General features: G+C 41.0%; 1 protein-coding gene across 9 annotated transcripts in view; it reads left to right on the top strand.

Annotated features, from left to right (window-relative positions):
• The window catches only part of tspoap1 (TSPO associated protein 1), a 95,006-nt gene that overhangs the window by 56,438 nt on the left and 12,172 nt on the right, over positions 1–26,396 (top strand). For 7 of the 9 annotated variants that reach the window (XM_020624555.1, XM_020624551.1, XM_020624549.1 and 4 more), the window contains 17 exons: positions 7,125–7,292; positions 11,634–11,717; positions 11,846–11,935; positions 12,240–12,362; positions 12,455–12,559; positions 12,794–12,844; positions 13,753–13,785; positions 16,219–16,399; positions 17,303–17,392; positions 17,876–18,081; positions 20,895–21,001; positions 21,094–21,203; positions 21,294–22,169; positions 22,957–23,108; positions 23,257–23,727; positions 23,847–24,230; positions 25,602–25,760. In XM_020624555.1, coding sequence (XP_020480211.1) covers positions 7,125–7,292; positions 11,634–11,717; positions 11,846–11,935; positions 12,240–12,362; positions 12,455–12,559; positions 12,794–12,844; positions 13,753–13,785; positions 16,219–16,399; positions 17,303–17,392; positions 17,876–18,081; positions 20,895–21,001; positions 21,094–21,203; positions 21,294–22,169; positions 22,957–23,108; positions 23,257–23,727; positions 23,847–24,230; positions 25,602–25,760 — 3,390 coding nt within the window. The remainder of the gene's footprint in view (positions 1–7,124; positions 7,293–11,633; positions 11,718–11,845; positions 11,936–12,239; positions 12,363–12,454; positions 12,560–12,793; positions 12,845–13,752; positions 13,786–16,218; positions 16,400–17,302; positions 17,393–17,875; positions 18,082–20,894; positions 21,002–21,093; positions 21,204–21,293; positions 22,170–22,956; positions 23,109–23,256; positions 23,728–23,846; positions 24,231–25,601; positions 25,761–26,396) is intronic. The other 2 variants (XM_020624548.1, XM_020624550.1) reach the window with 2 other exon arrangements.

Here is a 26,396-nt window from a genome sequence, read left to right as displayed (position 1 = left end):
TTACAAACAGAGACCCAATCATGTATTTACAGTACACAGCATCAGTGGTGTTGGTACTACAATATATTTGGGATTATATGTTGTTTGGTTATGTAAAATATTCTGCAACCTAGTTTATGTTGGCATAAATGCTCTTTTGCAGTGTTATATAATGCCTCGTTGTTGGACACTATTACTAATCTGCCAGAAGCCATAATGAGATGATTCCCTGTCTTGAATGTGGTCCTGATCAAAGTTAACAGAGTCACACTCCCTCCCTGTATTTAATACTGATCTCCTCTGTATTCAAATCTTAGAAATAGTTCTTCACCAGTGAGGTGATGCTAAGAGATATTAGGCACAAGACAAAAGTGCACTTAAATCATAACCATATGATGCAGATTGACTATTATTTGTAATTGTAATATTTTATTCAGCCACACTAGTGAATGAATACCTGCAGTAATATAAAATGTAATATCATTGGTATACTCTGGAGAGGTGAATTGTAAAGGTACAATTTCTGTGCATTAATATCAGTTTCTATCACTTTTAAGGCATACATCTTAGGTATGCATCTTCATTCATAATCTCTCATTCATGGGACGCACGCACACAGACACATTCCCAGTGATACACGCACACCCAGAAAGGGGTCATGTTGTGTGAACTCTAATCCCATCCAACAACAGAATGGTACAGCCCAGTAATCCGCCCTCTGTTGCTGTGGCAGTGGTGACAGGGTTTTGGGTGGTAGGAAAGACTCCCGCCACATGAAGCCTTTCCTATCTCGCTCTACTCTGGATAACTAGCAGGCCAAGGGAAGCCTTGACATTGCCACAGATCACAGCAAAGGGGTAGGTCATCTCATGTGTTTTGTTCTCTCTGTGTGTAGGTCACATATGTATCTGCCTGGATGTGAGAGTGATGTGTGCAGGAGTTGAGACTTGACACTGAAAACTAATCAGTGTCATGGTGAATCACAAGTGTGAGAGAATTGGCTCAAGGCAGCAGGTGTCAGTCATTTGTGTCAGATATTAAAATCACCAGCTTATGTGGAAATATTAGTATGCTGTATGTCCCATCTTGGTACTACAATATGACACACAGCTAAGATGATTTTCTTTTAGGTGTCATTGCTTTTGTCTCTTTAATATTCATTTCAGTAAGTGTGATAGTAAATCCCACCCTTGTCTGTGATGGGACTGCCAGTTTGTTGCAAGTTAGAAAAGAAAGATGAGTTAGAAAGATGAGACATGCATGAGGCCTAGTTGACATACTGTTAGAAAACAGGTTTTGTAACAGACATGTTTTGGCACTTCCAAATGTAGAATTTAGGCAGACCGACTTAGTGGCAGGGTGGTAGAATATTTGATTGGTTGACATCAATACACTCCTTATTAAAATGAAAATCAACAGCCAGGTCAATGCTTTTAAAAGAAGTGATCCAGTTACCTATTTCAGTAGTCTGCAGGGATTACACCAATGTGCTTATGGCATTCAGGGCCTGCTGAATAGGATCTCATCCTGCTTTAGTACGCATGGGCCCAGAGTGTATTTGATCCTTTAATATACATGAACCACAACAGTGTGAAGTGTAGACAATGACATCTCAACGTGCAAGTGGAGATAAATATCTGAGCTGGGACCTCATCTGACATAAACACATGCTGCGTCATCTGGTGTGGCCTCAACATGATGAAAGACCTTGGACAAGGCTGCATTATTTATCAGGGCATTTATTTATAACAGTTTAAATATCCAGAAAGATGTAAAAAATTGGTCGATATTTACTATATCCACTGCTTTAATTATGTTTTTAATCATGCACTGTAAAATTTTCTTCTTACTTTTCTTAGATTAGTTTTATCACACCTCTTGGGGCCAATTTACTTTTATAATACACAAGTAAAATATGGTTTACTGGGACTGAGAAGCCAACAGTCACATGAATGCCACATAATACAAGTGAAATATAAAGTAGATGAGCAATAACACAAATCTAAATAAGCAGTAAAATTACAAATCTAAGGCACTTTAAAGCAGCAAGTGAAGGGAGCAAATAAAAATACAAGAACACAATATAATGCAGAGAGAATATATGCTACGTGGGAGCTGTGGAGCATAAATACTCAGCAGTGACTGTGCAATTGTGCATGTGCAAAGTGAGTATGTAAACAGTACAAATGGAATTACATGAGGTAGATCCTGAGTCAGCCGTTTAGGAGTCTGGTGGCAGAGGGAAAGAAAGAGTTTTTCAGTCTAGAGGTCCTGCATTTCTCACTTCTGAACCTCCGACCGGAGGGTAGGGGTATAAACAGTCCGTGCTGGGGGTCTTGTCCATGTTGAGGCTGAGATTATTGTCCTTGCACCATGACACCAGACCAGCCACCTTCCTCCTGTAGGCTGCTTCGTCCCCGCTAGTGATACGACCTATCACTGTGGTGTCGTCCACAAACTTCAGGATGATGTTGTCTTTGTGGGAGGTGACATAGTCGTACGTGAACAGGGTGTAGAGGATGGGACTGAGGACACATCCCTGTAGGGTGCCAATGTTCATGATAATCATGGCTAAAGTTCTATTGCCAATCCTGACAGTCTGGGGCCTGCCAGTCAGAAAGTCCAGGAGCCAGTCACAGAGGGTGGGGTACAGCCCAGTGTGGACAGTTTGTGGGTGAGTTTGTGGGAGATAACTGTGTTGAAGACGGAGCTGTAGTCAATGAAGAGTATCCTGATGTAAGGGTCTCCATTTTCCCGGTGAGAAACGGAATAGCCGAGGGCAGCCGCAATAGCGTATGAGGTGGCCCTGCTGGGCCAGCAGGCATACTGCAGGGGATCCAGGGTGCTCGGTATACTGCTCTGGATGTGGGCTAGCATCACTCTCTTAAAACACTTCATAATGATTGGGGTGAGTGCCACTGGCCTGTAGTTGTTCAGGCAGGTGACTGGGCTCTTCTTTGGAAGAAGGATGATTGATGGTTGTGGTCTTAAAACATGTACCACTGTTTAGTTAGTTACATGAAAATATCTAAAATGACTTTTTTTCAAGTTAGTATGTTCCATCATTAGATTGCAATGTTGGTATGAAGTGTGAAGTTGGGGTGTGTTTAATCTTAAAGCAGCATTAACTAACTTCTCCCTGTAATTTTCAACCATTAAGGGTAAAGTGAGAGTCAGAACAAACTCAACTAGTATCCCCTCCTCTTCTCCCTCTGTTCCTCTTTGCTCCTCCTGTCCTGTCTGTGAAACTACCTCATATGTGGTCATGACAGCCAGAGACAGCTGTGGCAGTCAGGTATCGCAGCAGTAATAACCGGCTCCAGAACTAATGTACGTACAGTACAGTGCCTTGCGAAAGTATTCGGCCCCCTTGAACTTTGCGACCTTTTGCCACATTTCAGGCTTCAAACATAAAGATATAAAACTGTAATTTTTTGTGAAGAATCAACAACAAGTGGGACACAATCATGAAGTGGAACGAAATTTATTGGATATGTCAAACTTTTTTAACAAATAAAAAAACTGAAAAATTGGGCGTGCAAAATTATTCAACCCCCTTAAGTTAATACGTTGTAGCGCCACCTTTTGCTGCGATTACAGCTGTAAGTCACTTGGGGTATGTCTCTATCAGTTTTGCACATCGAGAGACTGAAATTTTTGCCCATGCCTCCTTGCAAAACAGCTCGAGCTCAGTGAGGTTGGATGGAGAGCGTTTGTGAACAGCAGTTTTCCACAGATTCTCGATTGGATTCAGGTCTGGACTTTGACTTGGCCATTCTAACACCTGGATATGTTTATTTGTGAACCATTCCATTGTAGATTTTGCTTTATGTTTTGGATCATTGTCTTGTTGGAAGACAAATCTCCGTCCCAGTCTCAGGTCTTTTGCAGACTCCATCAGGTTTCCTTCCAGAATGGTCCTGTATTTGGCTCCATCCATCTTCCCATCAAGTTTAACCATCTTCCCTGTCCCTGCTGAAGAAAAGCAGGCCCAAACAATGATGCTGCCACCACCATGTTTGACAATGGGGATGGTGTGTTCAGGGTGATGAGCTGTGTTGCTTTTACGCCAAACATAACGTTTTGCATTGTTGCCAAAAAGTTCGATTTTGGTTTCATCTGACCAGAGCACCTTCTTCCACATGTTTGGTGTGTCTCCCAGGTGGCTTGTGGCAAACTTTAAACGACACTTTTTATGGATATCTTTAAGAAATGGCTTTCTTCTTGCCACTCTTCCATAAAGGCCAGATTTGTGCAGTATACGACTGATTGTTGTCCTATGGACAGAGTCTCCCACCTCAGCTGTAGATCTCTGCAGTTCATCCAGAGTGATCATGGGCCTCTTGGCTGCATCTCTGATCAGTCTTCTCCTTGTATGAGCTGAAAGTTTAGAGGGACGGCCAGGTCTTGGTAGATTTGCAGTGGTCTGATACTCCTTCCATTTCAATATTATCACTTGCACAGTGCTCCTTGGGATGTTTAAAGCTTGGGAAATCTTTTTGTATCCAAATCCGGCTTTAAACTTCTCCACAACAGTATCTCGGACCTGCCTGGTGTGTTCCTTGTTCTTCATGATGCTCTCTGCGCTTTAAACAGACCTCTGAGACTATCACAGTGCAGGTGCATTTATACGGAGACTTGATTACACACAGGTGGATTCTATTTATCATCATTAGTCATTTAGGTCAACATTGGATCATTCAGAGATCCTCACTGAACTTCTGGAGAGAGTTTGCTGCACTGAAAGTAAAGGGGCTGAATAATTTTGCACGCCCAATTATTCAGTTTTTTATTTGTTAAAAAAGTTTGAAATATCCAATAAATTTCGTTCCACTTCATGATTGTGTCCCACTTGTTGTTGATTCTTCAAAAAAAATTACAGTTTTATATCTTTATGTTTGAAGCCTGAAATGTGGCAAAAGGTCACAAAGTTCAAGGGGGCCGAATACTTTCGCAAGGCACTGTATATGGAGTATAGAGCCTGTTGTTTTGAGTGACATTGCTGCAACACAATGTCAAGTAAAGAGGTTTATGTTTTAGTAACTATGCATGCGTATGTTTAACATCTAAGCAAATTATACAGATGAATGTTTTTTCCCAGTAATATCGATACAATACTAATGTTCTGGCCACTATCGCATCACATTCAGTATTACATACTTAACACACATAACATTATAAGATAATTGTGAGTTATATGTAAAATGAGAAAACTACATGTTAAGCTGTGATAACTGAACAAACTCCCCACTTTTCTAGTTGCGTTGATGGCATAAATTTTAACAACTTCTAAATGGAGTGGAGTGTTATGTCCAACATAATCAAACGGTGTACATTACAGCAGAGAGAAAACATTTCTAGACTATTTTTTTTACTTGATTTATCCAAATTTGTGCAATTTGTTGATGCAGCTTTAAGAATGAGTTAGGAACATGAAAAGAGTAGCAAAAATAGTGGAATACTGATAAGAAAATATAGGGTTTGTTGAAATTTGATCCCACCTTGGCCTCCAGTAGCATGCCACGTCCACCTGGCTGCATGGCTGCCAGATTATAGCTGCAAATTCCACGCAGTTAAGCAAGCCCAGTGGATACAGTGGCTATGAAGTACTACAAGCTAATTAAGAATAATAAGAAGACAGGTTTACTGTGACTGACCAAACACAAAGATTGGAATTTTGCCTGGATTCTGGGATCAGAGGGCATGTATGCACCTGATGGATGTGACAGGATCATTATCAGACGCAATCATGAGGAGAAAAATCAGCAGAGCTCTTCTTTATAAGCCCTCATTCCTGTTCACTATTTCTGTATAGGGGCAAGTGGAATTAGGGCCTCCTGCTGGCCTTTTATCACCACTACTAACACCATCTGGTCTCCTACCAAATGATAAACCAGAGGTAGTGTTGCTTAACAGTCAAACACTCTTTATTAAGGTTTACCATATCCGCCATGATGTTTGAACATGCTGTTTAGAAACCTTCCTTCACCCTAATGCTGCTGCACTTGTGAGAAAGACAGGTTTACAGCAATAAGTGCCTGCATGTTTAACAAACAGGTACTTAGACAAATTTAACAAAGTGGTGCCAGAACACTTTCACATGCTTTCCACGCTGCCAGTATTACAGAGAATAAAGTTATTCTGTGAAATGATATACATGTATATAGACTTAAAGTATGCCTATGAGAATGAAATGAAGGGTGGATGCCTTTCTCTTTTATTATTGCCAGGTTGCCAGGTTGTCAATTAATGACAACCTTGTAGATTTAAAAATGAACTATGACTGTACACATCAGCCAAAAATATTCTTTTCTAACCTAATAAATAAATCCCTTCATGCTGTGTTGTGACAGTCCTTAGAAAAATTTCTTCTTTAATGTGTTGCACTAAAGAATGATCATGGTTTTTCAGTGGCCAATGCCAATCCTTAAAGAGCAGGAAGGCCAGTGGCAAATATATAATGCTGATGTACAGAAACTGTCCAATTATCTAAAAATGTCAAATATCGGCCTAATTAATCAGCCAACTGATTTATCAGCCTATCAATACTAAAATATTTCATGAGAACTCCTGAGAAGGGAGCAAGTCTGTGATTGCTGCTGTATACAGCAGAGTATATTGACAACATCACAGTCACATGCTGTGATTAAGGGATTAGCAGCACCCTTCCTTCACAGTCGACTCCAATCAATGAATAATCCAGGGGGAATCCCTCTAACCTGGAACATGACTGAAACATATTAGCAGAAAGCCTTTCATTTCTAATTAGGTTACACGTACCACCCTGAATGTTTCGCTGTCTCCTACACTATACTTAAAATAACCAATTACTATTACACGTTCCTTTCTATACATTGTGACTTGTCTAGGATCCAATCGGGTACAGGCTGACTTTGGTTGCAAGTTAAAAGTTAGAATCAATATCTAACGAAGCAGTTGGGTGTCATGATAAGCATCACGCCTCCAGAACCAGGATTGCGGTAGCTGTGTAAAATGAACACAGGGATGACGTTTTGCTGGCTTTTTGAGTTTTTTGTAAAATGGGGTGAAATCAAAAAAGCCATCTTGAAGACAGGTCAAAACACTGATTGTTTGCTGCAGTCTCTGTGTAAAAAAGAGACAATCAGTCTTCCTGTCCCTGCCAGGTTGTAGCAGAGACGCCGTGTGTGGCATTATATGAAGCCCCATCCAGGTGTGAGAGGACCCCCGGAGACGAGGAGGAGTCGGGGCCGCAAGTGACGCCCCTACCGGGCCTCAACCCACCCCCCTGCCCTCAGGAGGACCACACCACGGAGCAGTGCCTAAAGTTTCTGGTGAGAACATGTAGTACTATACTGTCCTGTGAACATCCAAAGCATAACCATGCAGTTTTTCTATTGCTGACATACTACATTTTGTGTCTGTTTTCTTTAAATTTTATTATTGCTTTCAAGAGGAATAAAGAGGTCATGGACAACTTGCCTGTTATGATATCGCCAGGAATGGTTCAGCTACCAGTAAAACATGTGGATATATTCCATTTTACAAGCATCCACACAAGACATCTGCCCTGAGAAAGAAATGTGGCTCTCTCTTAATGAGCAAAGTTAAACGTTTCAATGGCACAGAAAGTTTTTACCTGAAACAAACCTATTGCTATAAGAAATTAATTCAGTCTTTGGGAACTTTGATTAGAAGACCTGGATTTTTGGAAAAGTGTGAGAAGTGGAGACAAAGACAAATTCCTAACTCTGTAATGGCAGATGTATATGATGGACAGATTTGGACAGACTTTCAGTATGTTAATGGACAGCCATTTCTAGCAGAGCCAAACAATTTTGCTCTCATGATGAATGTTGATTGGTATCAACCCTTCAAGAACTCCCCATATTCAGTAGGGGTCATATATCTGGCCATTTTGAATTTGCCACGAGAGGAGCGTTTTAAGGAGGAGAACATAATTTTAGTTGGAGTTATACCAGAACCTACAGAACCAAAGAACAACATTAACACATATCTTGACCCTTTGGTGGATGAGCTTCGTGAGCTGTGGGATGGAGTTCCCATATTTGATTCTTCATTTTTGGGATGCCAAGTCTACAGAGCGGCTCTTCTGTGCCTTTCATCAGACATTCCAGCTTCACGCAAGTGTGGTGGCTTTGTGGACCATGGAGCTTTAAGAGGTTAGTTTTCTGCTTTTGTGCTGTTACATGTGTTGTTTTAAACTTAAAAGTACATCTGGTTTTAAGAGACATCCATTTATTGTTGTATTTGTGTTGTATAGGATGTAACAAATGCCTGAAAACATTCAAGAAAACATCCTTTGGAGGGAAAACAGACTTCTCTGGCTTTGACCGTTCATCCTGGGTCCCATGCACTTCAGAGGAACACAAGCTGTATGCTAAAATGACGGAGAAGGCAACTACAAAGGCAGCCCAAAAAAAAAAATTGGAAGCTCAATATGGTGCTAGGTGGTCTGAACCTTTTCACCTTAAGTATTATGATGCCATAAGATTTGTTGTCATTGACCCAATGCATAATCTACTTCTTGGAACAGCCAGGCACATATTCAGGTTATGGACTGAACTTGGTGTTTTAAGCACCCAAAAGCTTGATGAAATACAAAGAAGAATAGACTCTTTAAAGGTGCCTCAGGATGTGGGAAGGGTTCCTCGCAAAATTGCCTCAGGGTTTAGTGGATTTACTGCTGATCAGTGGAAAAATTGGACTACTATTTATTCTCTTTTTTTGTTTGAAGGGATTGATTGATGACAAACATTATATGTGGTCTGACTTTGTACAAGCATGCATTATCATATGCTCAAGAGTTATCTCCACAGATAGACTCGAAGTAGATGACAAGTATCTGCAGACATTTTTATCTAAGTTTGTCAGTCTGTATGGGCCACTACATTGCACACCCAATTTGCATCTGCATTTACATTTAAAAGACTGCATTTTTGATTATGGACCTGTGTATTCATTCTAGTGCTTCTCTTTTGAAGGATTTAATGGAATGTTAGGGCAGTATCATAATAACCACAGAAACATTGAACCAACAGTTCAACTCATGAGGCATTTTCAACAGAACCAACAGCTTTATATGCCATTGCCTTGTGATTATGGCACTGAATTTATCAACATTCTAGCACGCAAAAAATGTGATATTTTGTCTTCTTATGGAGCAACTGACATGATGTTGTTGCTAGATGAATTTGACAGAGAAAATCTGTTATTAATGTACAGTAAAATATATCCTTACAGCTGTGTCTTACAGGTGGCTCATTTGGCAAACACTTGCTCTAAAGTTAAGAATCTTGGAGTAACTCTGTCAGTTAACAGCTGCAGACCTGAAAGGTCTGCTTGTGTTTTGGCTAAATGGTGTGCTTTGAGGAACCAGTCCTAGATCCAAATGCAGATGTCCGCCCTGGAATTACTACAAGGTTTCTGATAGTTACAGAAATTTTCACCAACACTGGGAGGTTTTTTACTACAGTTGTTGTTGTATTAACTCTGAAAGAGTCAAGGCACTCTCACACCGCTTATTTTACACTGCGCAATTTTGCAGTGCAGACCGATGCTGCTGTAGCATTTCTCCCTGTGGAGCATATTGCAGGCAGATGTGTAATCAGTACTTCAACTGTGCAGTTAACCCTTGTGCTTTTAAGGTGACATGTGTCTCCGGGTCCCACAGACCCGAACAGAGCACAAGGGTTAAGTCAATCTACGGAAAAGGTCTCAGTCTAATACCACTATGCACAGTGGTTTAGGCCAATGTAATTACAAAAGCTTGTTTGTTTATACTGTTATTGTGCATTTTCGTATTTCTTGTCATTATCTGTAAATGTAAACCTTCACAATAAACCTTTTTTAATGATATTCTGAAACAACGTTTGTTGCATTCCTCTTGACTACCATAATCTATGAAGTGTCAGACACATAAAAAGTAATTTTCACACATTTAAAAAGGTATGTCTATTGAATTTAAGTTATTTTGAATAACATACAAATTAAACTATATTAATAATAAACGTATGTAGTAAACACATTTGTACAGACAGGGTGTTTTATCCAGTTTTTATGAACAATAATAAAATATCTGCTGTCCTTTAGAAGGCACACCATGGCTAATCCCCCCACCCCGCTATGATAACAAAGACAGCACCTCTACCTACTAGTCATTAACATATGAAAGGCCTTTACACCTCACAGTCATCACTGAGGAAACTTTCACTGATTCCCGTATACATCATATACATGAAGTATCTGGTTGTTTCACGAAAACCAAGCACTCTCATACATCTGGCAAACTTGAAGTTTAGCGGGGATTTCCCATACCCATGTTTGTCCGGATACAGCTCTTTTCATGCAGTGGTTATTGTTGTGAAATGTTTTTGGCTGCAGCTATGTCCTGCTGGTTTAACTTGCAATTTTTATGGAAAAGATGGCCCATCCACTTTTGTACTGGCCCACCCAAAATATAGTTTCTGCCTCTGACACTGGACCAAATACTTAAAAATCTAATGAGTACTGCTGTACTTTGTGTTTAGCACCAATAAATGAATTATTGTCTTTACACAGATGTAATTTTATCTAGCTTTCTACTCAAAATTCAAACTCAATTTCTGTTAGCAAATGTTAGCATGCTAACACCCTAAACTGAGATTATAAATATAAAACATTCATGCCTAAACACATACAGTAATTTGAGCTTCTTGTCATTGTGAGCATGTCAGCCTTCCTTACATACAACCAAAACTGCAGGCAGGACTGTTCTAAATGTTCTCTTGTTTATATGCATGAGAAGAGGGATACTAAATATATTGGCTCCATGTTCATTGTACCATTTTAAGCTTGGCCCTTTTGAAAGCTCCATAAAAATAGCTTTTGTGAGTTGCAGAATGAGCAAAGTGATTGGTAAAAGGGGACACATGGTGATCTGTACATCCTCTGGCCAACAGACAGATTTGGCACATGGAAAAGGGAACAGTCTTAATTGGGACCAACACATTAACTTGGAGCCACAGCAAATGCATATTTCAGTAAGACATATCTTTGTTAAATATGAAACAGCTGACATTATATTTAAATTCCTGCCAGTACAACCAGACATGGTTGCAGTCAAAATTTGGCTGCACAACAAAACATCCTTTCTTGATACCCATTATTTAGGTCTTTAAAATTGTGACCAATACACAATCAAGCAAATCAGACCACAGATCACAGATAACTTATACTTATTATCCTGCTGTGTCACCACCGGTGAAAGTACAGTATGTCTTCCTGTCAGCCTCTGGTGCTCTGCAATTAGCCTGTTTGTCTGACTGTCTGTAGCTTCCCCCCACACAGTTACCGTGGTAATACTTGATTGAGGTTGTGTGGCTATGCTGAAATAAGATGATTTCTCCTATGCTGGTCCTGCATGTAAGCTGCATTTAGAATAATTAAAGGATGCTAAGCTTTATAATACCTCACTGCTGTCCTGTCAGAGGTCAAAATGGAAACTAACACCAGTGTATTGTTAAATGTAAATGCAAACCATTTGTCATTTTATTGCTTTGGACTGGTTTTGCACTTGTATAGTATACTTTATCTTGTGCTTTGTTTAAAACCATTTAAAGAACAGATGCAGATTTAGTGTAGTTATTGTTGTTTTCTTATCATTGTGGGTTCAGGAAAGTGAGCTGAGCAAGAAGAGAAAAGAATGTGAAAGCCTTGAGCATGAAATAAAGAAGCGACAGAAGAGATGTCTGGATTTGGTAAGCAGTCTCCAGTATTTTCTTCTCATGGCCCTCCAGACTGGTTTAAGCATTACTGCAGTGAACATGATGATGATCAGTTAAATCTGGATTTCCTCATTTTATTTGGACTTATGATTTTGTAACAGGAGAGCCAGCTTGAGAATGAGCAAGGCAAAAATGAGCAACTAAAGGAAGAGGCAGATCTCCTCAGACGGAAGGCACAGTTGCTCAAGCAGGTCAGTTCCTCCCTACCCTGTCGAACTCCATCCTCTTTTGTATAACCTGGATCAGAGCTGTCTATTTATAATCATTTTTTATCATCCAATAATGCTTAGATCTGGGCATGCAGTAATGTTAAAGCTGTCTAGTAGATTTTAGCACCACAAATCATCCTATATTTAAAGAGATTGTAAACAGATTCTTCTTTATCTTCTTTTAATGTAGTATGGATGTAAAATGACTGAGAGGAATGATGGTTGTAAACAGAAAGAAAAATCCTTTAACATTATCCAGTCAGTTAACCTCCTGTTGTTTCTCAAGACTCAGGCTGAGAATGAGGAGCTGAAGGAAGATCTCTCTGAAGTGACCGCTCAACACAGTCTGGTTCTCGAGGAGAACCAGAGACTCCGTGCCAAACTGGAGAACCTAGAGCAGGTCATAAAGGTACAGCTAGGCTTAAATATTCTGTGGACTGTCCTTTTCATGCTATTTATACAATCTGTGATCTCATCTTTTTTTTTTTTTTTTTTAAACAGCAAATGCGAGAAGTCGCCGAGCGAAGGCAGCAGCTGGAATTGGAACATGAGCAGGCTTTGGCTATCCTTAAGTTCAAACAGGATGAAATCAAACGATTACAGCGGGTGAGAACCACAGTGTCTTGTACTCTCCACATGTTTGACATAAACGTTTTACATGCTAAGAATAACCACTCATGGCCTATAGGTTGATTTCATCTTAGTTTTGTAAAGTGGAGTGCTTTGTCCAGCAGGAGGCAACCTTTGGGCACCAATGAAGCATTGAGTGTTTGTCACTGTGCTGTGTATTGGAATTTTATGAGAATGTTACACTGACTTTGATGCCTTCTTAATTATCAGGCTCAGTTATTTGCCAAGAGGGAGCATGAAGGAGTGGTTCAGATGCTGGAGGTGAGTTTGTATTTCTCCACTGTGATGGCCCATGTGACTACACAAAAGAAAACCAAATAAATTACTTTTATACAGTGCTGTGCTTATACTCTAAATTAAACTTCATCCGGAAGGGCACCCAGTGTAAAACGTGCCAAGTCAGTTGGGTGGCAACTGATGATTCGCTGTGGCGACCCCTAATGGGAGCAGCCAAACGTAGAAGAAGAAGACGACACAGTGCAGTGCTTATATTACCATACAGTAAAGCCCCAAGGAGTTTCCCGGAATTTAGAATGACTTAACAAAATAAAAATTAAAGTTGCCTGTGTTTAGTAAATTTACACAAAAGAGTGGAACTTAGTCAAGACATGAGGAAGAGGAGTAATTTTCAGACTTCTTCAGTATTTGTCTCCTGCACTACAAGTTTTCTGACGGACAAAATAAAATCTCATTCATTAGTCAGTGTTAAGTCATGCAAAAAGAGAATAAATATAATTCTCTCAGTAAACATAAGCTATCCCATTACCAGTGAAGCAGCATTGGCGAGCAGCGCAGTGAGCTCTTCATTCTCATCTAAACACCTGGCAGTGAAGCTGTTTCAGAAAATACTTGTATTTTTGTAGCACTCCTGTGCCTGGAAAACGGTTTGAACAGATGGCTTCTGTGTTACTGTGTGACGCTTATGCTTGCTCTCAGTGCAAGTGTAACACTCATTGAATTTAAAATGATTCTAGATAGCTGCTGACAGTTAAAGTCTCCATCTGTCTGATTAGCTGTTGATTTTGAGAAATGAAATTATAAAAAGATCAAAACGACTGGAGAGCCTACTCCAAAAACTCAAAAAATATCATTATCTGCAACCGGTGATTGTATACAGTATGTCTGCTTGTCTGTGGTCCTTCCTAAATGAAGTGTGTATTTTATTTTAGGAACTGACTCAGCTTGTGTTGCGGAGGGAGCTGGTAGAGTATAGCTGCTCCTGTTTGTTTTCAAAGTTTTTTCCTTCCTCTTCCTTTGTTTCTCTCACTTTCTGCCTCTCTATTTAAACCCAAAGCATCACAGGAGAAAGTCTCTTTCCCGCCTGAGAGTCTGATGTAGTTGCCAAGTCCACACACTGCCTTTCTCAATCGGTCAAACATTTGTTTTGAAAAATCAGAAGGAATATGTGTGTTCATTTAAATGGCATGTGTTGGCTGCTGAGGGCCAAGAGACATTCTGCTGGTACTGGCTCCTGACAGGATTTCGCTGCTGACCCTGCCAGAGGGCTGCTGTTTCTACTATATTGATGTTTGTGGTTTTTTTGTTTGTTTGTTTTTTCCAGATTCATTGCTTCACAAGCATGTTTACATTTATGTACCTTTTTGTCCTATGTGTTATCTTTTTGCTAACTAGAGTACACTGGACTGCATGCAGGTACTGTTAACCTTTAGCCTGCTTGACCTCCTGCTACAAACCTTACCTAGCCCCTGTAGTTCGAGCCACCACACCCCCAGCAACCTTGAACTTGACAGAGATGATCATTTGTGCTCTGTACATACACTTAAATTGGAAGTGGGAGCAACAGCTTTACACTAACTACTGTAAAATCATCTTTCATAAATGCTTAATGTGACCGCAGCAATTTCTTATCTTACCAGAGGGTGTGTAAATCAGATCATTCACATGAGGCCATATAATTATGGATTTTTGGCACAGTTATGGCTCCCACTTGCACTGAGCATGGTTACTGTATCGCGCATATGAGGCTGACTTGTTATTTGATCTTATTATAATGAGGCAGAATTTAATTCTGTGTATACCCAACACATTACTGAGGTGGACCGCTGTTTTTAATTAAGTATTCATGTGAGGTTTCTCGTTGATTTCTCCCAGTGCTTTAGGACTCACTGCCACTTCAGCTCAGTGTAGCTAGATTGCAGTTGACTGTAGACTCGGCTTTGCGTAGGTGAGAGCTAACAGGAAATGTTTTTCAGACAGTTTCGTGCAGAGGCTTTTGTCAGATCAGCCTGCCAGGAAACTCCCACCGCAACCGGAAGTGAAATCAGCCACATATAGAAACTAAGTGGGGCTACTGTCAAGTTACTTTGTTAAAGTGAATGGGGTGTAAGATGCACATCTTCTTCAGCATATCATAACCTATACTGTACTACCTCTCCAACTCTGGTTTTTACTCATGTTTTCCATCTTACCAGAAAACTACTTGCCTTTATTTCCCTCTTGTTTTCTTTCCATTGGTCCTGTAGTTCCTTGTGTTTATAGCTATAACAAGTTTTTCAGCAACAGTCTATCTTGTTTCTCGTACAGAAGCCTAACTATATATTGTAATACTTAATTTAAAATGCATTTTAGTAAAATCATATTTTACAGATATGTAAATTCCAGTTTATTACCAAATTATTTCCTCAAATGCTTTAACCATATAATTTGGTACTAATTGCAGGTCAAATTTGAGATTGATCAGTTGCAACACTTCCAGATATTTCTAAATACCAAGCTAACACAAACCTCAGGCCTTTATTAAGAGGACGGAAAATGAGCTACACATGCAAAGTGTGAAATTTGTCAACAAAGCATAAATGAAGAATAAAATTTCAAATAATAAAAAAATCATTAATATTAATTGGGGTTTACACTAAGTAATTTCTTTAATGAAAATTCATCTTTAAAGCAGTAACAAACTCAACTTGGACTAGTTAATAAAAACAGTGTCAGAAGCTCTGTTTTCTGTAATTAATACCAACCTACATGTACATGGTTCTTCTTGTAGGTTGAGGTTTCCTTGAGGAAACTCTCAAGAAATGACTAGAAAATTGCAGACCAGTAAATTAAAGCACCACCTGCATTTTTTTTCCATTTGTCCTTTCACCCAAATAATAACAGCTCTGTAAGACGACATGTGGTATTTGATTTGTCAGATGTCTGCATAAATCAGTGATCAATTCCAAATGTTGTCAAGAAAATGGATGTTTAGGCAAAATATGTTTCTGGATGGCAATGACAATTTATGAAGAAATTTACTTGTACTAAAGGGTTAGATCCCTGCACAATACATCAGTATTTAGTAATACAATGTAACTTTACATTGTATTGTGTTTCCGTATTAAAGATGAAATCTACAACACCTTAAAACACATGCCCCTGTGTTCACATACAGTACTACTTAACTAACTTAATAAACAAAGCTTAACTTATTTCACTGTGTATTTAAAAAAGCACATTGAGTTCAAATGTGTACAGAAGAAACTAATTATAGCATTTCCTCACAGTTTCCACTAAAATGTACTGGTGATATCATATTGATGATATCTTATTTAATAGTGCAGAAAGGTGGATGTGCACTTAGTTAAAAACAGGTTTTTACTGTTCTTTGTGTTTGTTACGCCTTATGTGCGTAGTCAAAGGTACGAGAGCTGGAGGAGAAATGTCGCAGCCAGTGCAAGCAGTTTGGCCTGCTGTCCCAAGAGCTGGAGAGGTTTCGACTGCAGGCCACAAAGGTGGACCTGGCTGGCTCTAGCCTCCTCAGCAGTCCCAGTTTCTCTGTTCTGACCAATGGAGTGGGCCTGACTACTGAACAAGGTGAGCCAAACCACCATGGGCATGTACTCACACCCAAAAGTACTGCTTAAACAGCTGAGAGAATAGTAGTTGTTGAGTGTTTTAGGCCATGATAGATTCCTCACTGCAATTACAGTAGCTGTAGTTTTTAGGTTTCTTAGTGAATTTTCTTGTGATTGCTAGTACTTTAAAGGATATTTAACAAGGTTAAAGGGATAGATTTCTTTGGTTCAGTTATAATACAGTATCAGTAATGCATATTAGCAAAATGTTTGTGGTATTGTATAATAAATGATATATTGATAAATACACAGTGCTGTTTTAAAGTAGTGACTTTATCTGGCTGATGACTCCCAGAACAAAGCAATAAAGTCAAAGTGTCACTTTGAGACCAGCTGTCTGCCTTATTTTGTCTTTTAGTTATTGTCTGACCATAATTCAGCTCTCTTAGTATACATATTCTTTCCATAGAATTTCTTATCACTGAAAGAGAAATGACTGCTGACCCAAAGTATGAATTTACAAATGAAGACTAAAATACAGCCACCAGCATCAGTTTACTCATGGACAAGATGCATTCAAAAGCATCCAGATACTTCTTTAGGCTGTCCCATCAGGGATACAGCCTTTCAGGTTTTTGGTTATTTGTTATTTTGTGTGTTTTTTTTTTTTATTGACTTTGTCAGTTCTCTTTACACAGCAAGGGTTGATGAAATGATCTTAATACCAGTTTTTTGTGTGCCCTATCTCAGCTTCTTCTACTAAGGCTATTAATCAAATGCACAGGCAGTTTCACCTAACAATCAAGTATACCCATAATAATGCAGTTCAGAACGCCACTAAATGTAAAGAAAGTGCAATCTAGTTCACATATTTCCTATTGTATGCGTCCATCGTCCTTCCTCTACACTGTCTGTGTTTTAGACTGCATAGGTGGCTCACTGGACATGGTGTCTCTGGGTGAAATAGCCTTCTGGAGTCTCGAGGGAGGTGACACTCTCTCCTGCCCTGAGGGTAATAATCCGCTCTGTACTCTCTCTGTCTCTGTTACTCATATGTGTTGGGCACGGTCACAAAAGCACGGCATGTTCTAACCTGTCATCTCACCATCACTATCACTGTCCAACACATTAACAGAGCTTGCCTGTAATCCTCACCATCACGAGGGTTGAAGAAATGTCCATAAACCGTGGAACCAGTTAAGCACCTTACTAGTCCTGGTGTGACACATTTTGCCACAAGGTGGTGTGACTTCTGACCTCAGACTGATGGAGACAGGATTTTCTGCCATTGTTTAATCAACCAGGTTCAACCTTGAGCCTCCTGCATGCAGATCAGTGACCACACATCCCCCTAGCTGCTCACTGGTTCAGGTTGACCGCTGGGAGGGCTGGAGGTGTCTGTTAAAGTAATGGATTATGTATCATCGTCTTCCCCTCTCTCGCTCTCTCTCTCTCTCTCTCTCTCTCTCTCTCTCCCTCTCTCTCTCTCTGCTAGATGTGGCCACTGCACTGCAGATGGGGGCCACCCCCCATGTTGCAGGGCTGGCCAGGTTGGAGCGCTCGTCTGTCACCAAGCACCGAGAGCTGCCCACCATCAGTGTCAGCAAGTCAGGTTCTTCTTCCAGCAAGTCAGAAACCACACACCTCACTCCCAAGTCTGACACCCACCTCAGTCCGCATAAGTCAAGCTCAACACGGGAGGTACCAGCCATGACAATGTACACTGCATCTCCTGTGACTCATTTTTCAATTAATCCTTTTTTGTCCTTTTACTGTCTTGCTTTATTTCTCAGGGTCAGCACATATTATTTACCATTTATATGATATAAATGTGCCATGTTTAGCTAAAAGGCATTTATCTGCAGATCCCTTGGCAGGTAGATTGTAATAAATAAAATATAAATATTTTCTTGTTTTACTGCAGCACTAATAGTGATTATAGTTACTACTAGTACTTTTAATTGCATTTATTTAAATTAAATGCAGCTATTAGTCAGTGACATACAGAGCAGTACTGGTTATCCAGGCCAAAACAGGAGTCTCACAGTATACAGTTTGTAAGTGTGGCTTAAAATTAAAAAATTATAAAATATTTTGCTGTATTTGAAAGCTGCCAGAGCTTCTTACTCTGCTAGTCAAAATGGTTCTTTTAACCGAAGTCTGATGGGTTGTTGAATTGTCATTTGAAGGCCTGGCTGTAGGTTTATGAAAATGTTGCCTTGTTCTTCCAGGTTATGTCATAATTAACTCCTCTGCTTTCCTTTTCTCTGCATAGTCAGGCAGATCACTCACTAAGATTACCAAATGTACCACAAACACGTGCATCGTCATGTGGATTTAATTGATTAAAAAGATTTCCTTAACCTCTCTGCGATGTCATGTGAGTGCAGACATCAGTACTGATTGTAGTAGTTTTATTGTGCCACATCTCCAGAGAGCCACTGTCTGGTCTTGCATGGTGAACAGGCTGGTGTTTTTATTTTTCATCTAGTCACTTGTCTGCCCACAGTTCAATAAATCTCATATTTACTGAAATAATCCACTGGATTATGTGGATTGTGAAGGTTATACAGTAGTAGTTGTAAATGATTATCCTTAAAAGGTTTTCCCAGTGTGCTATAAATGTACAGTCTTATTATACTGTGTGTAGCCAGTATGAATGGCGTGGATCTCTCCACATCAGGGGTTATTCTCGACTGTTAACTGTGACTCAGTAATAATAATCAGCATATATAAAGAATATTGAATTTTCACATGATAATGCCTAATAACTAGTTGTGTATTTACAGTAAATCAATTTCTCACAGAAAATCATATGATATATATCTTTTTTCTAGCGAAACATTGTATACGGTCAAACACAATTATTTCCCTTAGTCATTTCTTCACAGTCTTTCAAGATAAAAGTTTTTATGTGTGTAAAATGCTGAAAAAAATTTGAAAAATCAACTGGACTAGGTTTTTAAGTCAAAGACATTTCACCTCTTATCCAAGAGGCTTCATCAGCTCTGCCCGACTGGCGTTGAGTCAGAGATATTTATCCTCGTTGGTGGTGTTTCAGTCCTTTGATGCCCAACAATGTCCCCTAACAACTGAGTCATTATAGCCCAGTATCGGTGAGCGTTGTTACCTGTCTTTGAACCCTCACCTGTGGACCAATGCCTATTGTCCTGGTGGGCATGTTTGGGCAGAGATCTCAAAACAGAGTTGTAGATGTAAGATAAGTTGTGTCTTAGTCCACCACCCCTATTTAGTGAGGGGTGTTCTGTTTTTACAAAAATATCTTCCTTGACTCCTCTCTCAAACTCGCGATGTTCTCTGGAGAGGATCTGGACTTCACTGTCCTCAAAAGAATGTCCTTTGTCCTTCAGGTGGAGGTGGACTGCGGACTCTGGTCCACTGGAGTTGGCCCTCCTGTGATGGGCCATGGGTTTGTGCAGTGGATGCTTAGTTTCACCAATGTACAAGTCGTTACACTCCTGATTACACTTAATTGCATACACCACATCACTCTGTTTGTGTCTGGATGTTTTGTCCTTCGGGTGGACCAGTCTTTGCTGCAGGGTGTTCCCTGGTTTAAGGTTGACTGTGATATTATGGTTGTAAAAGATCCTTTTTAGCTTCTCTGATAAACCAGCCACATAAGGGATGACAGTGTTATCCCCTCTTGTTTCTGATTTCTCCCTGTTGGTGTTGGGCCTCTTCCTTGCTTTGGTGAAGCCCCACTTGGGGTATCCACAAGCCCTAAGGGAGTTCTGGATGTGTAGTTCCTCCTTCTTGGCCCCTTCTGCAGTTGTGGGCACTTCCTCTGCCCTGTGATTTAGAGTTCTGATGACTCCCAGTTTGTGTTGAAGTGGATGGGGTGAGTCAAAAAGCAGGTATTGGTCTGTGTGTGTAGGTTTCCGATATACTTCTACCTTCATGCTTCTGTCCCCTCCCAAGTGGACTGCACAATCCAAAAAGGCCAGACAGTCATCTCTGGCATCCTCACGAGTGAACTTGATGTTGATATTTACAGAGTTGAAATGCTTAGTGAAAGCCTCTACCTCCTGGGTCCTGATTTTAACCCATGTGTCATCCACGTACCGGAATCAGCGGCTGCGAGTCATCCAGTTGATTTTTCTAAGTTTTTTCAGCATACTATGACCTAGATGACCAAGAATCTGCACGGACATGTGTGTAAAATGTTCACTCATATAACACAAAATCTAACAGTACTAGTAGTACTCTCTGATAGAGGCAGGTTTCAGTGTTGAGAAATAGGTTACCCTCAGGTGAAAATGGGGTAGACAAAATATATGTCACATCTCTGGACAAAAATATTTGGAACAGCCTCCAGAATTAATTAATTAAGTTGAAGCAACACGTCTCTAATAAGCCATTTCAGTTTCTCTTCTTCTACATCTCATTGAAATATTGTGTCAGGTATACCAGAAAGGTCCAGCGTTGCCTTATAGAGTGCTGGGATTTCCTAAAGGCCACAGTCATTCACCTGCTGTTCATGGTGTTCTCAGGTAGACACTGCCAGCGAAGTAGAGGAGCTGGACACTGATGTGGCCCCAACACCTTACACAACCAGCAGCGGAGCAGCAAAGCTTCAGGTTTTCATTGCAAGATACAGGTAAGCATTATGCTAAGACAGAAGTCAGCTTGCTACATCAACTCTGTTAATATGTGATGAAAATAACTTAATGTCAAATTTACTTTCATCAGCTATAATCCTTACGATGGCCCCAACGACAACCCTGATATGGAGCTACCACTCACTGCTGGAGAGTACATCTATGTGTATGGAGACATGGATGATGATGGCTTCTATGAAGGCACGTCTTGAGTATACATATATATATTTTTGTATTTACAATGTTATGTTCCTGTCCGTACATGTTATTTAGTATTGTGGCACTTTGCAGGTGAGCTGATGGATGGTCGGAGAGGGCTGGTCCCCTCTAACTTTGTGGAACGTGTATCAGATGAGGATGTTATGAGCACTCACCATCCAGAGACAGGGGACATGTCACATAACTTCCTGCTAGACAGCAGCTTGCACAGTGCCAGCCACCAGCATCACCTCCACATGGGTGTCAGTGCTTCAGAAAGGACAGAGGCCCCTGCTACCTCTGGCCCTGCCTCTGCCCCCTTGGATTCAGCACCAGCCTTTGCTATCCCAGCCCCCCTCACCAATGGCCTGGACTTGGATTTGGAGGAGGTGGGAGTGGACACTGTGCCTTACCCACGAAAGCTCACCCTCATCAAGCAGCTTGCTAAGAGTATCATTATCAGCTGGGACCCTCCATTGGTGCCGGCTGGGTGGGGCAATGTGTGGAGCTACAATGTGTATGTGGATCAGGAGCTGCGGCTCAGTGTGCCCTTCGGTGCCCAGACCAAAGCGGTGCTGGAGCGGCTAGACATAAATCACAAGGCCTACCGTGTGTCAGTACAAAGCCTGACAGAGAAGGGTCTGTCAGACCAACTGCACTGCAGCATGCTAGTTGGTCGGGACGTCTGTGTGGCACCTACACAGCTGCATGTGGAGAGGATCTCCGCCACCTCTGCCAACCTGACCTGGCTCTCCAGCAACAGTAACTACGTGCACATTGTATCTTTGAATGACAAGGAGTGTGAACTGGTGAAGGCTGGCTGCTACTCACTGTGCCTCAATAACCTCTTGCCCAACGTGCAATACACAGTCAAAGTGGAGGCACGGCCACACCACACACCATGGGAGTTACCTGTGGAGCAACGTGAACACAGAAGCGCTACAGTCACCTTTACCACACTAATGGCAGGTCAGAATTTAGTTTGGCTCTGATGGTTGATCCAAATCAAGGGGTTTAGACACCATTATAGGAATAGCTCGGTGAAAACAAATGATTCCATTAGATAGTTCACATACACATATTTTACCCACACTGCACATTAGTGTGATCACAAACTGCATATGTTCAGTATTGCAAGGTTCAATCCTTTGTGGTGATATGGGTGAGTGCTCAAGTACCCACACCCTCTTATACTGTATATTTTCATCAAACATGAACTACTTTTCAGTATGAAAAAAAATGCAGACATCCTTGTTAGATGATTATATTCTCTGAATTTGTGTATATATATATAATTCTGTTACATGGCAAGTTGGTAGTTTCCTCATCTTAAAGCTGAATTTTTCCCTTTTCCTGCTTTCTTTTTGTTTGATATTTTTCTGGCCTGCCTACAAAGCACTGCTGAAGAGTGCTGTATAAGGGGAGGTTGAGAAAGTCAAAATTCCTTGTAAATAAGGAAGCAGAATGTGAGGTTTTGGTTCCATATTACCCTTCTCCTGCTCTCCCCAGTACACAATATTTTATTGTAAAATATAATAAATCTTAGACCCATAAAACACATATCTGTGATCAGTGTTATATTAGAATTCAGGTTTTAAATGTCATATTATCACTTTAGAGTGTTTCTTGTCATCACTTCCCACTGTGATTATTATTTCATAACCGAAGTACTGTATTTTCAGCACAGTCATATAAAACATGCTTCTCGGTCTTTTGCTGGCCGCTGACTGCATTGTGATGCTTTTAATTCCCGCAGGTCCCCCTGATGCTCCTCTGGATGTACAGCTAGAGCAGGGTCCTTCTCCTGGGATTGCCCTCATCAGCTGGCTCCCAGTCACTATAGATGCTGCTGGGACCTCCAATGGAGTCCGGGTCACTGGGTACACTATATATGCTGATAAGAAAAAGGCAAGAACTTTTTTGTTGAACATACATTTTTGTACTGTGCATTGCTGTTTGAATTCAGTATATATTTGTTTGTCTATGTTTACTGTAAGCTGCTATCAGGTACATGATGTACATTTGGCATGGGATTTTTATTGTTCTCCTATCCAAGGTGCTGGAGGTGTCTTCACCAACGGCTGGCAGTGCCCTGCTGGGCCCCTCTCAGATCCAGTCCCTGCAGGCAGCTCAGGAGCTCACTGTTCGCACCATGTCCGCCTACGGGGAATCCTGTGACTCTTTGCCAGTTAATGTGCCGTCCAAGCTTGCTGCCATCATGGCAGGCCCAGCTGTCACCACCCCAGCTGTGCCACCCCTGCTGCCCTGTGCTCCACTAGGTCCCAGTAAACTGCCCCCACCACCGTCCTATGTGAACTCTACTGCCAGCGTCTCCATGCTGCCCAGCACTTTGCCATCCCACACACGCATCATTGGCTACACAGTGGAGGCTGCTGCCAACCCTCCTCGTGCTCTCCACTCACAAGATTTTCTCTCATCTTCCTCATGTGTGAAGGCCTGGTCCAATCCCTCATCTGCTGCTGCATGCAAGGCCACAATACCAGAAGCCTCCACCATCACTTCACTGGTAACTCCCACTCTGCCATCCTCCTATACACTATAAGACACCGCAACCTGTTCATTTGTGTTAGTAATAAACTTGATTACATAGTACTGTACAATACTGACTGTCTTCATGATCTTCAGGATAATCTGGCCCCCCTCACCATGTCAGCAACTCAGCCATCTCCAGCAGCAGCAACAGCACCTGCACCAGCATCGGTAACGACAGCAACAGTGTTGGAGCAGTGCAAAGACACAGAGAGCCCTGGTACAATACGTCCTTTCCCATCTATCACAGAGTTCATCGACAACCCCGGTGCCAAGCTCGAGACCCCTGAGCACATCCCTACCCCACCCAAAGCTCCAGTCACAGACCTCCTTAACCCTCAGAATGCTAACCTCCTCCGACCGCCCAGCACTTCACCTCTGGAGTCAGATGTAGAGGAGGAGCAAGAGAAGGCTCGCTTGGTGTCCATCGAGGAGTTTTTTAGACACGACCAAGAGCCAGCGTACTGCAGGAGGCAGCAGGTTGGTCCTAATTTACTGACATCTGCCTATAACAAGCATGGCTGCACAAGAGACATTTCAGCTGGATTCTTCAGTCCTCTGTCTCACACACAGTTATGTTCTTATTTTAATCAACTGATGGTTTTTCATTCATCCTAAATACTGCATGTGCAAACACATCACAAAGCGTGAAGTGCTGCTCATGCTGCGCCTCCTGTGTATACATGATCTGATACTCCATTACAAAAATTTATGTAGCTGAGTCTGGGTGGGAGATGGAATATTATGGGGCATCAGTTTTCATTGAGCCCTCCAAATGCACTGTTTAATTTACCAATTAATTTTTTAAGCTTGTTAGTGTGATACTGCAGGTTTTATAGCAAACAGATGTAACAGTTTATCCTGAACCTATTCAACCTTGGTTATCAGAATCAGACTCATCTTTAATGACCAAGTGTGTTTGAACATACAGGAATTTGACTCCGCCACAGAGGCTCTCAATGTGCTGCAAGGCAGCAGGACCAGGAAACAACAATGAGAACAAAAACAAAAATGGAGCAATAAAGTGAGAATAAACACTGTGTGCATTCAAGTAGGAAATGTGTGCAATCAAAAATAGGAAAGGAATGAGAGGAAAAGAGAGATACCATTTATAAATATATGTACATTACATCAGAAGAGATTTTAGACTGATGTATACAATGGTTATATTTACAATTTGCAATTTATTGCACTGTGGTGATTGCTTTGTCCAGTCATACAGTCATGGATTTACTTCATCAGTGTGATGGCCTGGGGAAAGAAACTGACCTTGTGTCTGGTTGTTTTGGCGTACAGTGACCTGTAGCACCGTCCAGAGGGGAGGAGTTCAAAACAGTCTGTGTCCATGGTGTGAGGGTTCTGCATAAATCTTCTCTGCCATCCTTTTGACCCGTGAGGTCAATCTATCAGTTTTGAAGGAATTTACTTGTAGTATCTGCTGCTTGTAAACTAAACTTTTACAATGTCAGTTTATCCTGATAAATTAATGGAGAACATGTGGTGCACAGCATGTACAGCTTGATATCTTGCTTATACTGTAGATAAAGTTTAAATCATAGAAAGATTTGCATCATATTACAGTCAAATGAGCTGTTACCAAAGCTGTTTTCCAAAAGTTGATACACTGGGCCAAGCCAGAGGGTCACTCAATATATAAAGTCAAATCATATACATCTAATAAACACTGCAGTGCAGCTTTGTATCTGCTACCTGTAATTGTTAAGCTTATACATGTATTTACTCTATGTATTAACTAAATGGCTCACCTAATAAGAATTTAAAATTCATGACAGTTTTATAAAATAATTTCACATTGGAAGGTTTTGATGGTGTTTCCATATCTTTGGACAGAGTTATGGCAGAGGGCTGGTGGAGCCTTCCAGTGACTACCATCCAGACAACAGCCGCTCTGACCTGTCTGACATCCTGGAGGAGGAGGAGGAGGAGGAGCTCTACTCCGAGCACCTTGGGGAAGTGCAGGCCAGGGGCTACACAATTGGAGCTAACTGGGTAAAGGAATGAGTGCATTGCATGTTTTGCAGTTATACAGGTGCATCTCAATAAATTAGAATATCGTGGAAAAGTCCCTTTATTTCAGTAATTCAACTCAAATAGTGAAACTCGTGTACTATATAAATTCAGTACACACAGAATGAAGTAGTTTAAGTTGTTGGGTCTTTTAATTGTGATGATTTTGCTCCCATTTAACAAAAACCCACCAATTCACTATCTCAATAAATTAGAATATGGTGACATGCCACTCAGCTAGTCAACTCAAAACATCTGCAAAAGTGTCCTGAGCCTTCAAAATGGTCACTCAGTTTGGTTCACTAGGCTACACAATCATGGGGAAGACTGCTGATCTGACAGTTGTCCAGAAGACAATCATTGACAACCTTCACAAGGAGGGTAAGCCACAAACATTCATTGCCAAAGAAGCTGGCTGTTCACAGAGTGCTGTATCCAAGCATGTTAACAGAAAGTTGAGTGGTAGGAAAAAGATGCACAACCAACCGAGAGAACCGCAGCCTTGAGAGGCTTGTCAAGCAAAATCGATTCAAGAATGTGGGTGAACTTCACAAGGAATGGACTGAGGCTGGGGTCAAGGCATCAAGGGCCACCACACACCGCCATGTCAAGGAATTT

This window comes from Monopterus albus, unplaced genomic scaffold, assembly GCF_001952655.1.
Source record: "Monopterus albus unplaced genomic scaffold, M_albus_1.0 scaffold330.1, whole genome shotgun sequence".
NCBI classification, from domain to species: domain Eukaryota; kingdom Metazoa; phylum Chordata; class Actinopteri; order Synbranchiformes; family Synbranchidae; genus Monopterus; species Monopterus albus.
This window is presented reverse-complemented; position numbering and strand designations above follow the sequence as displayed.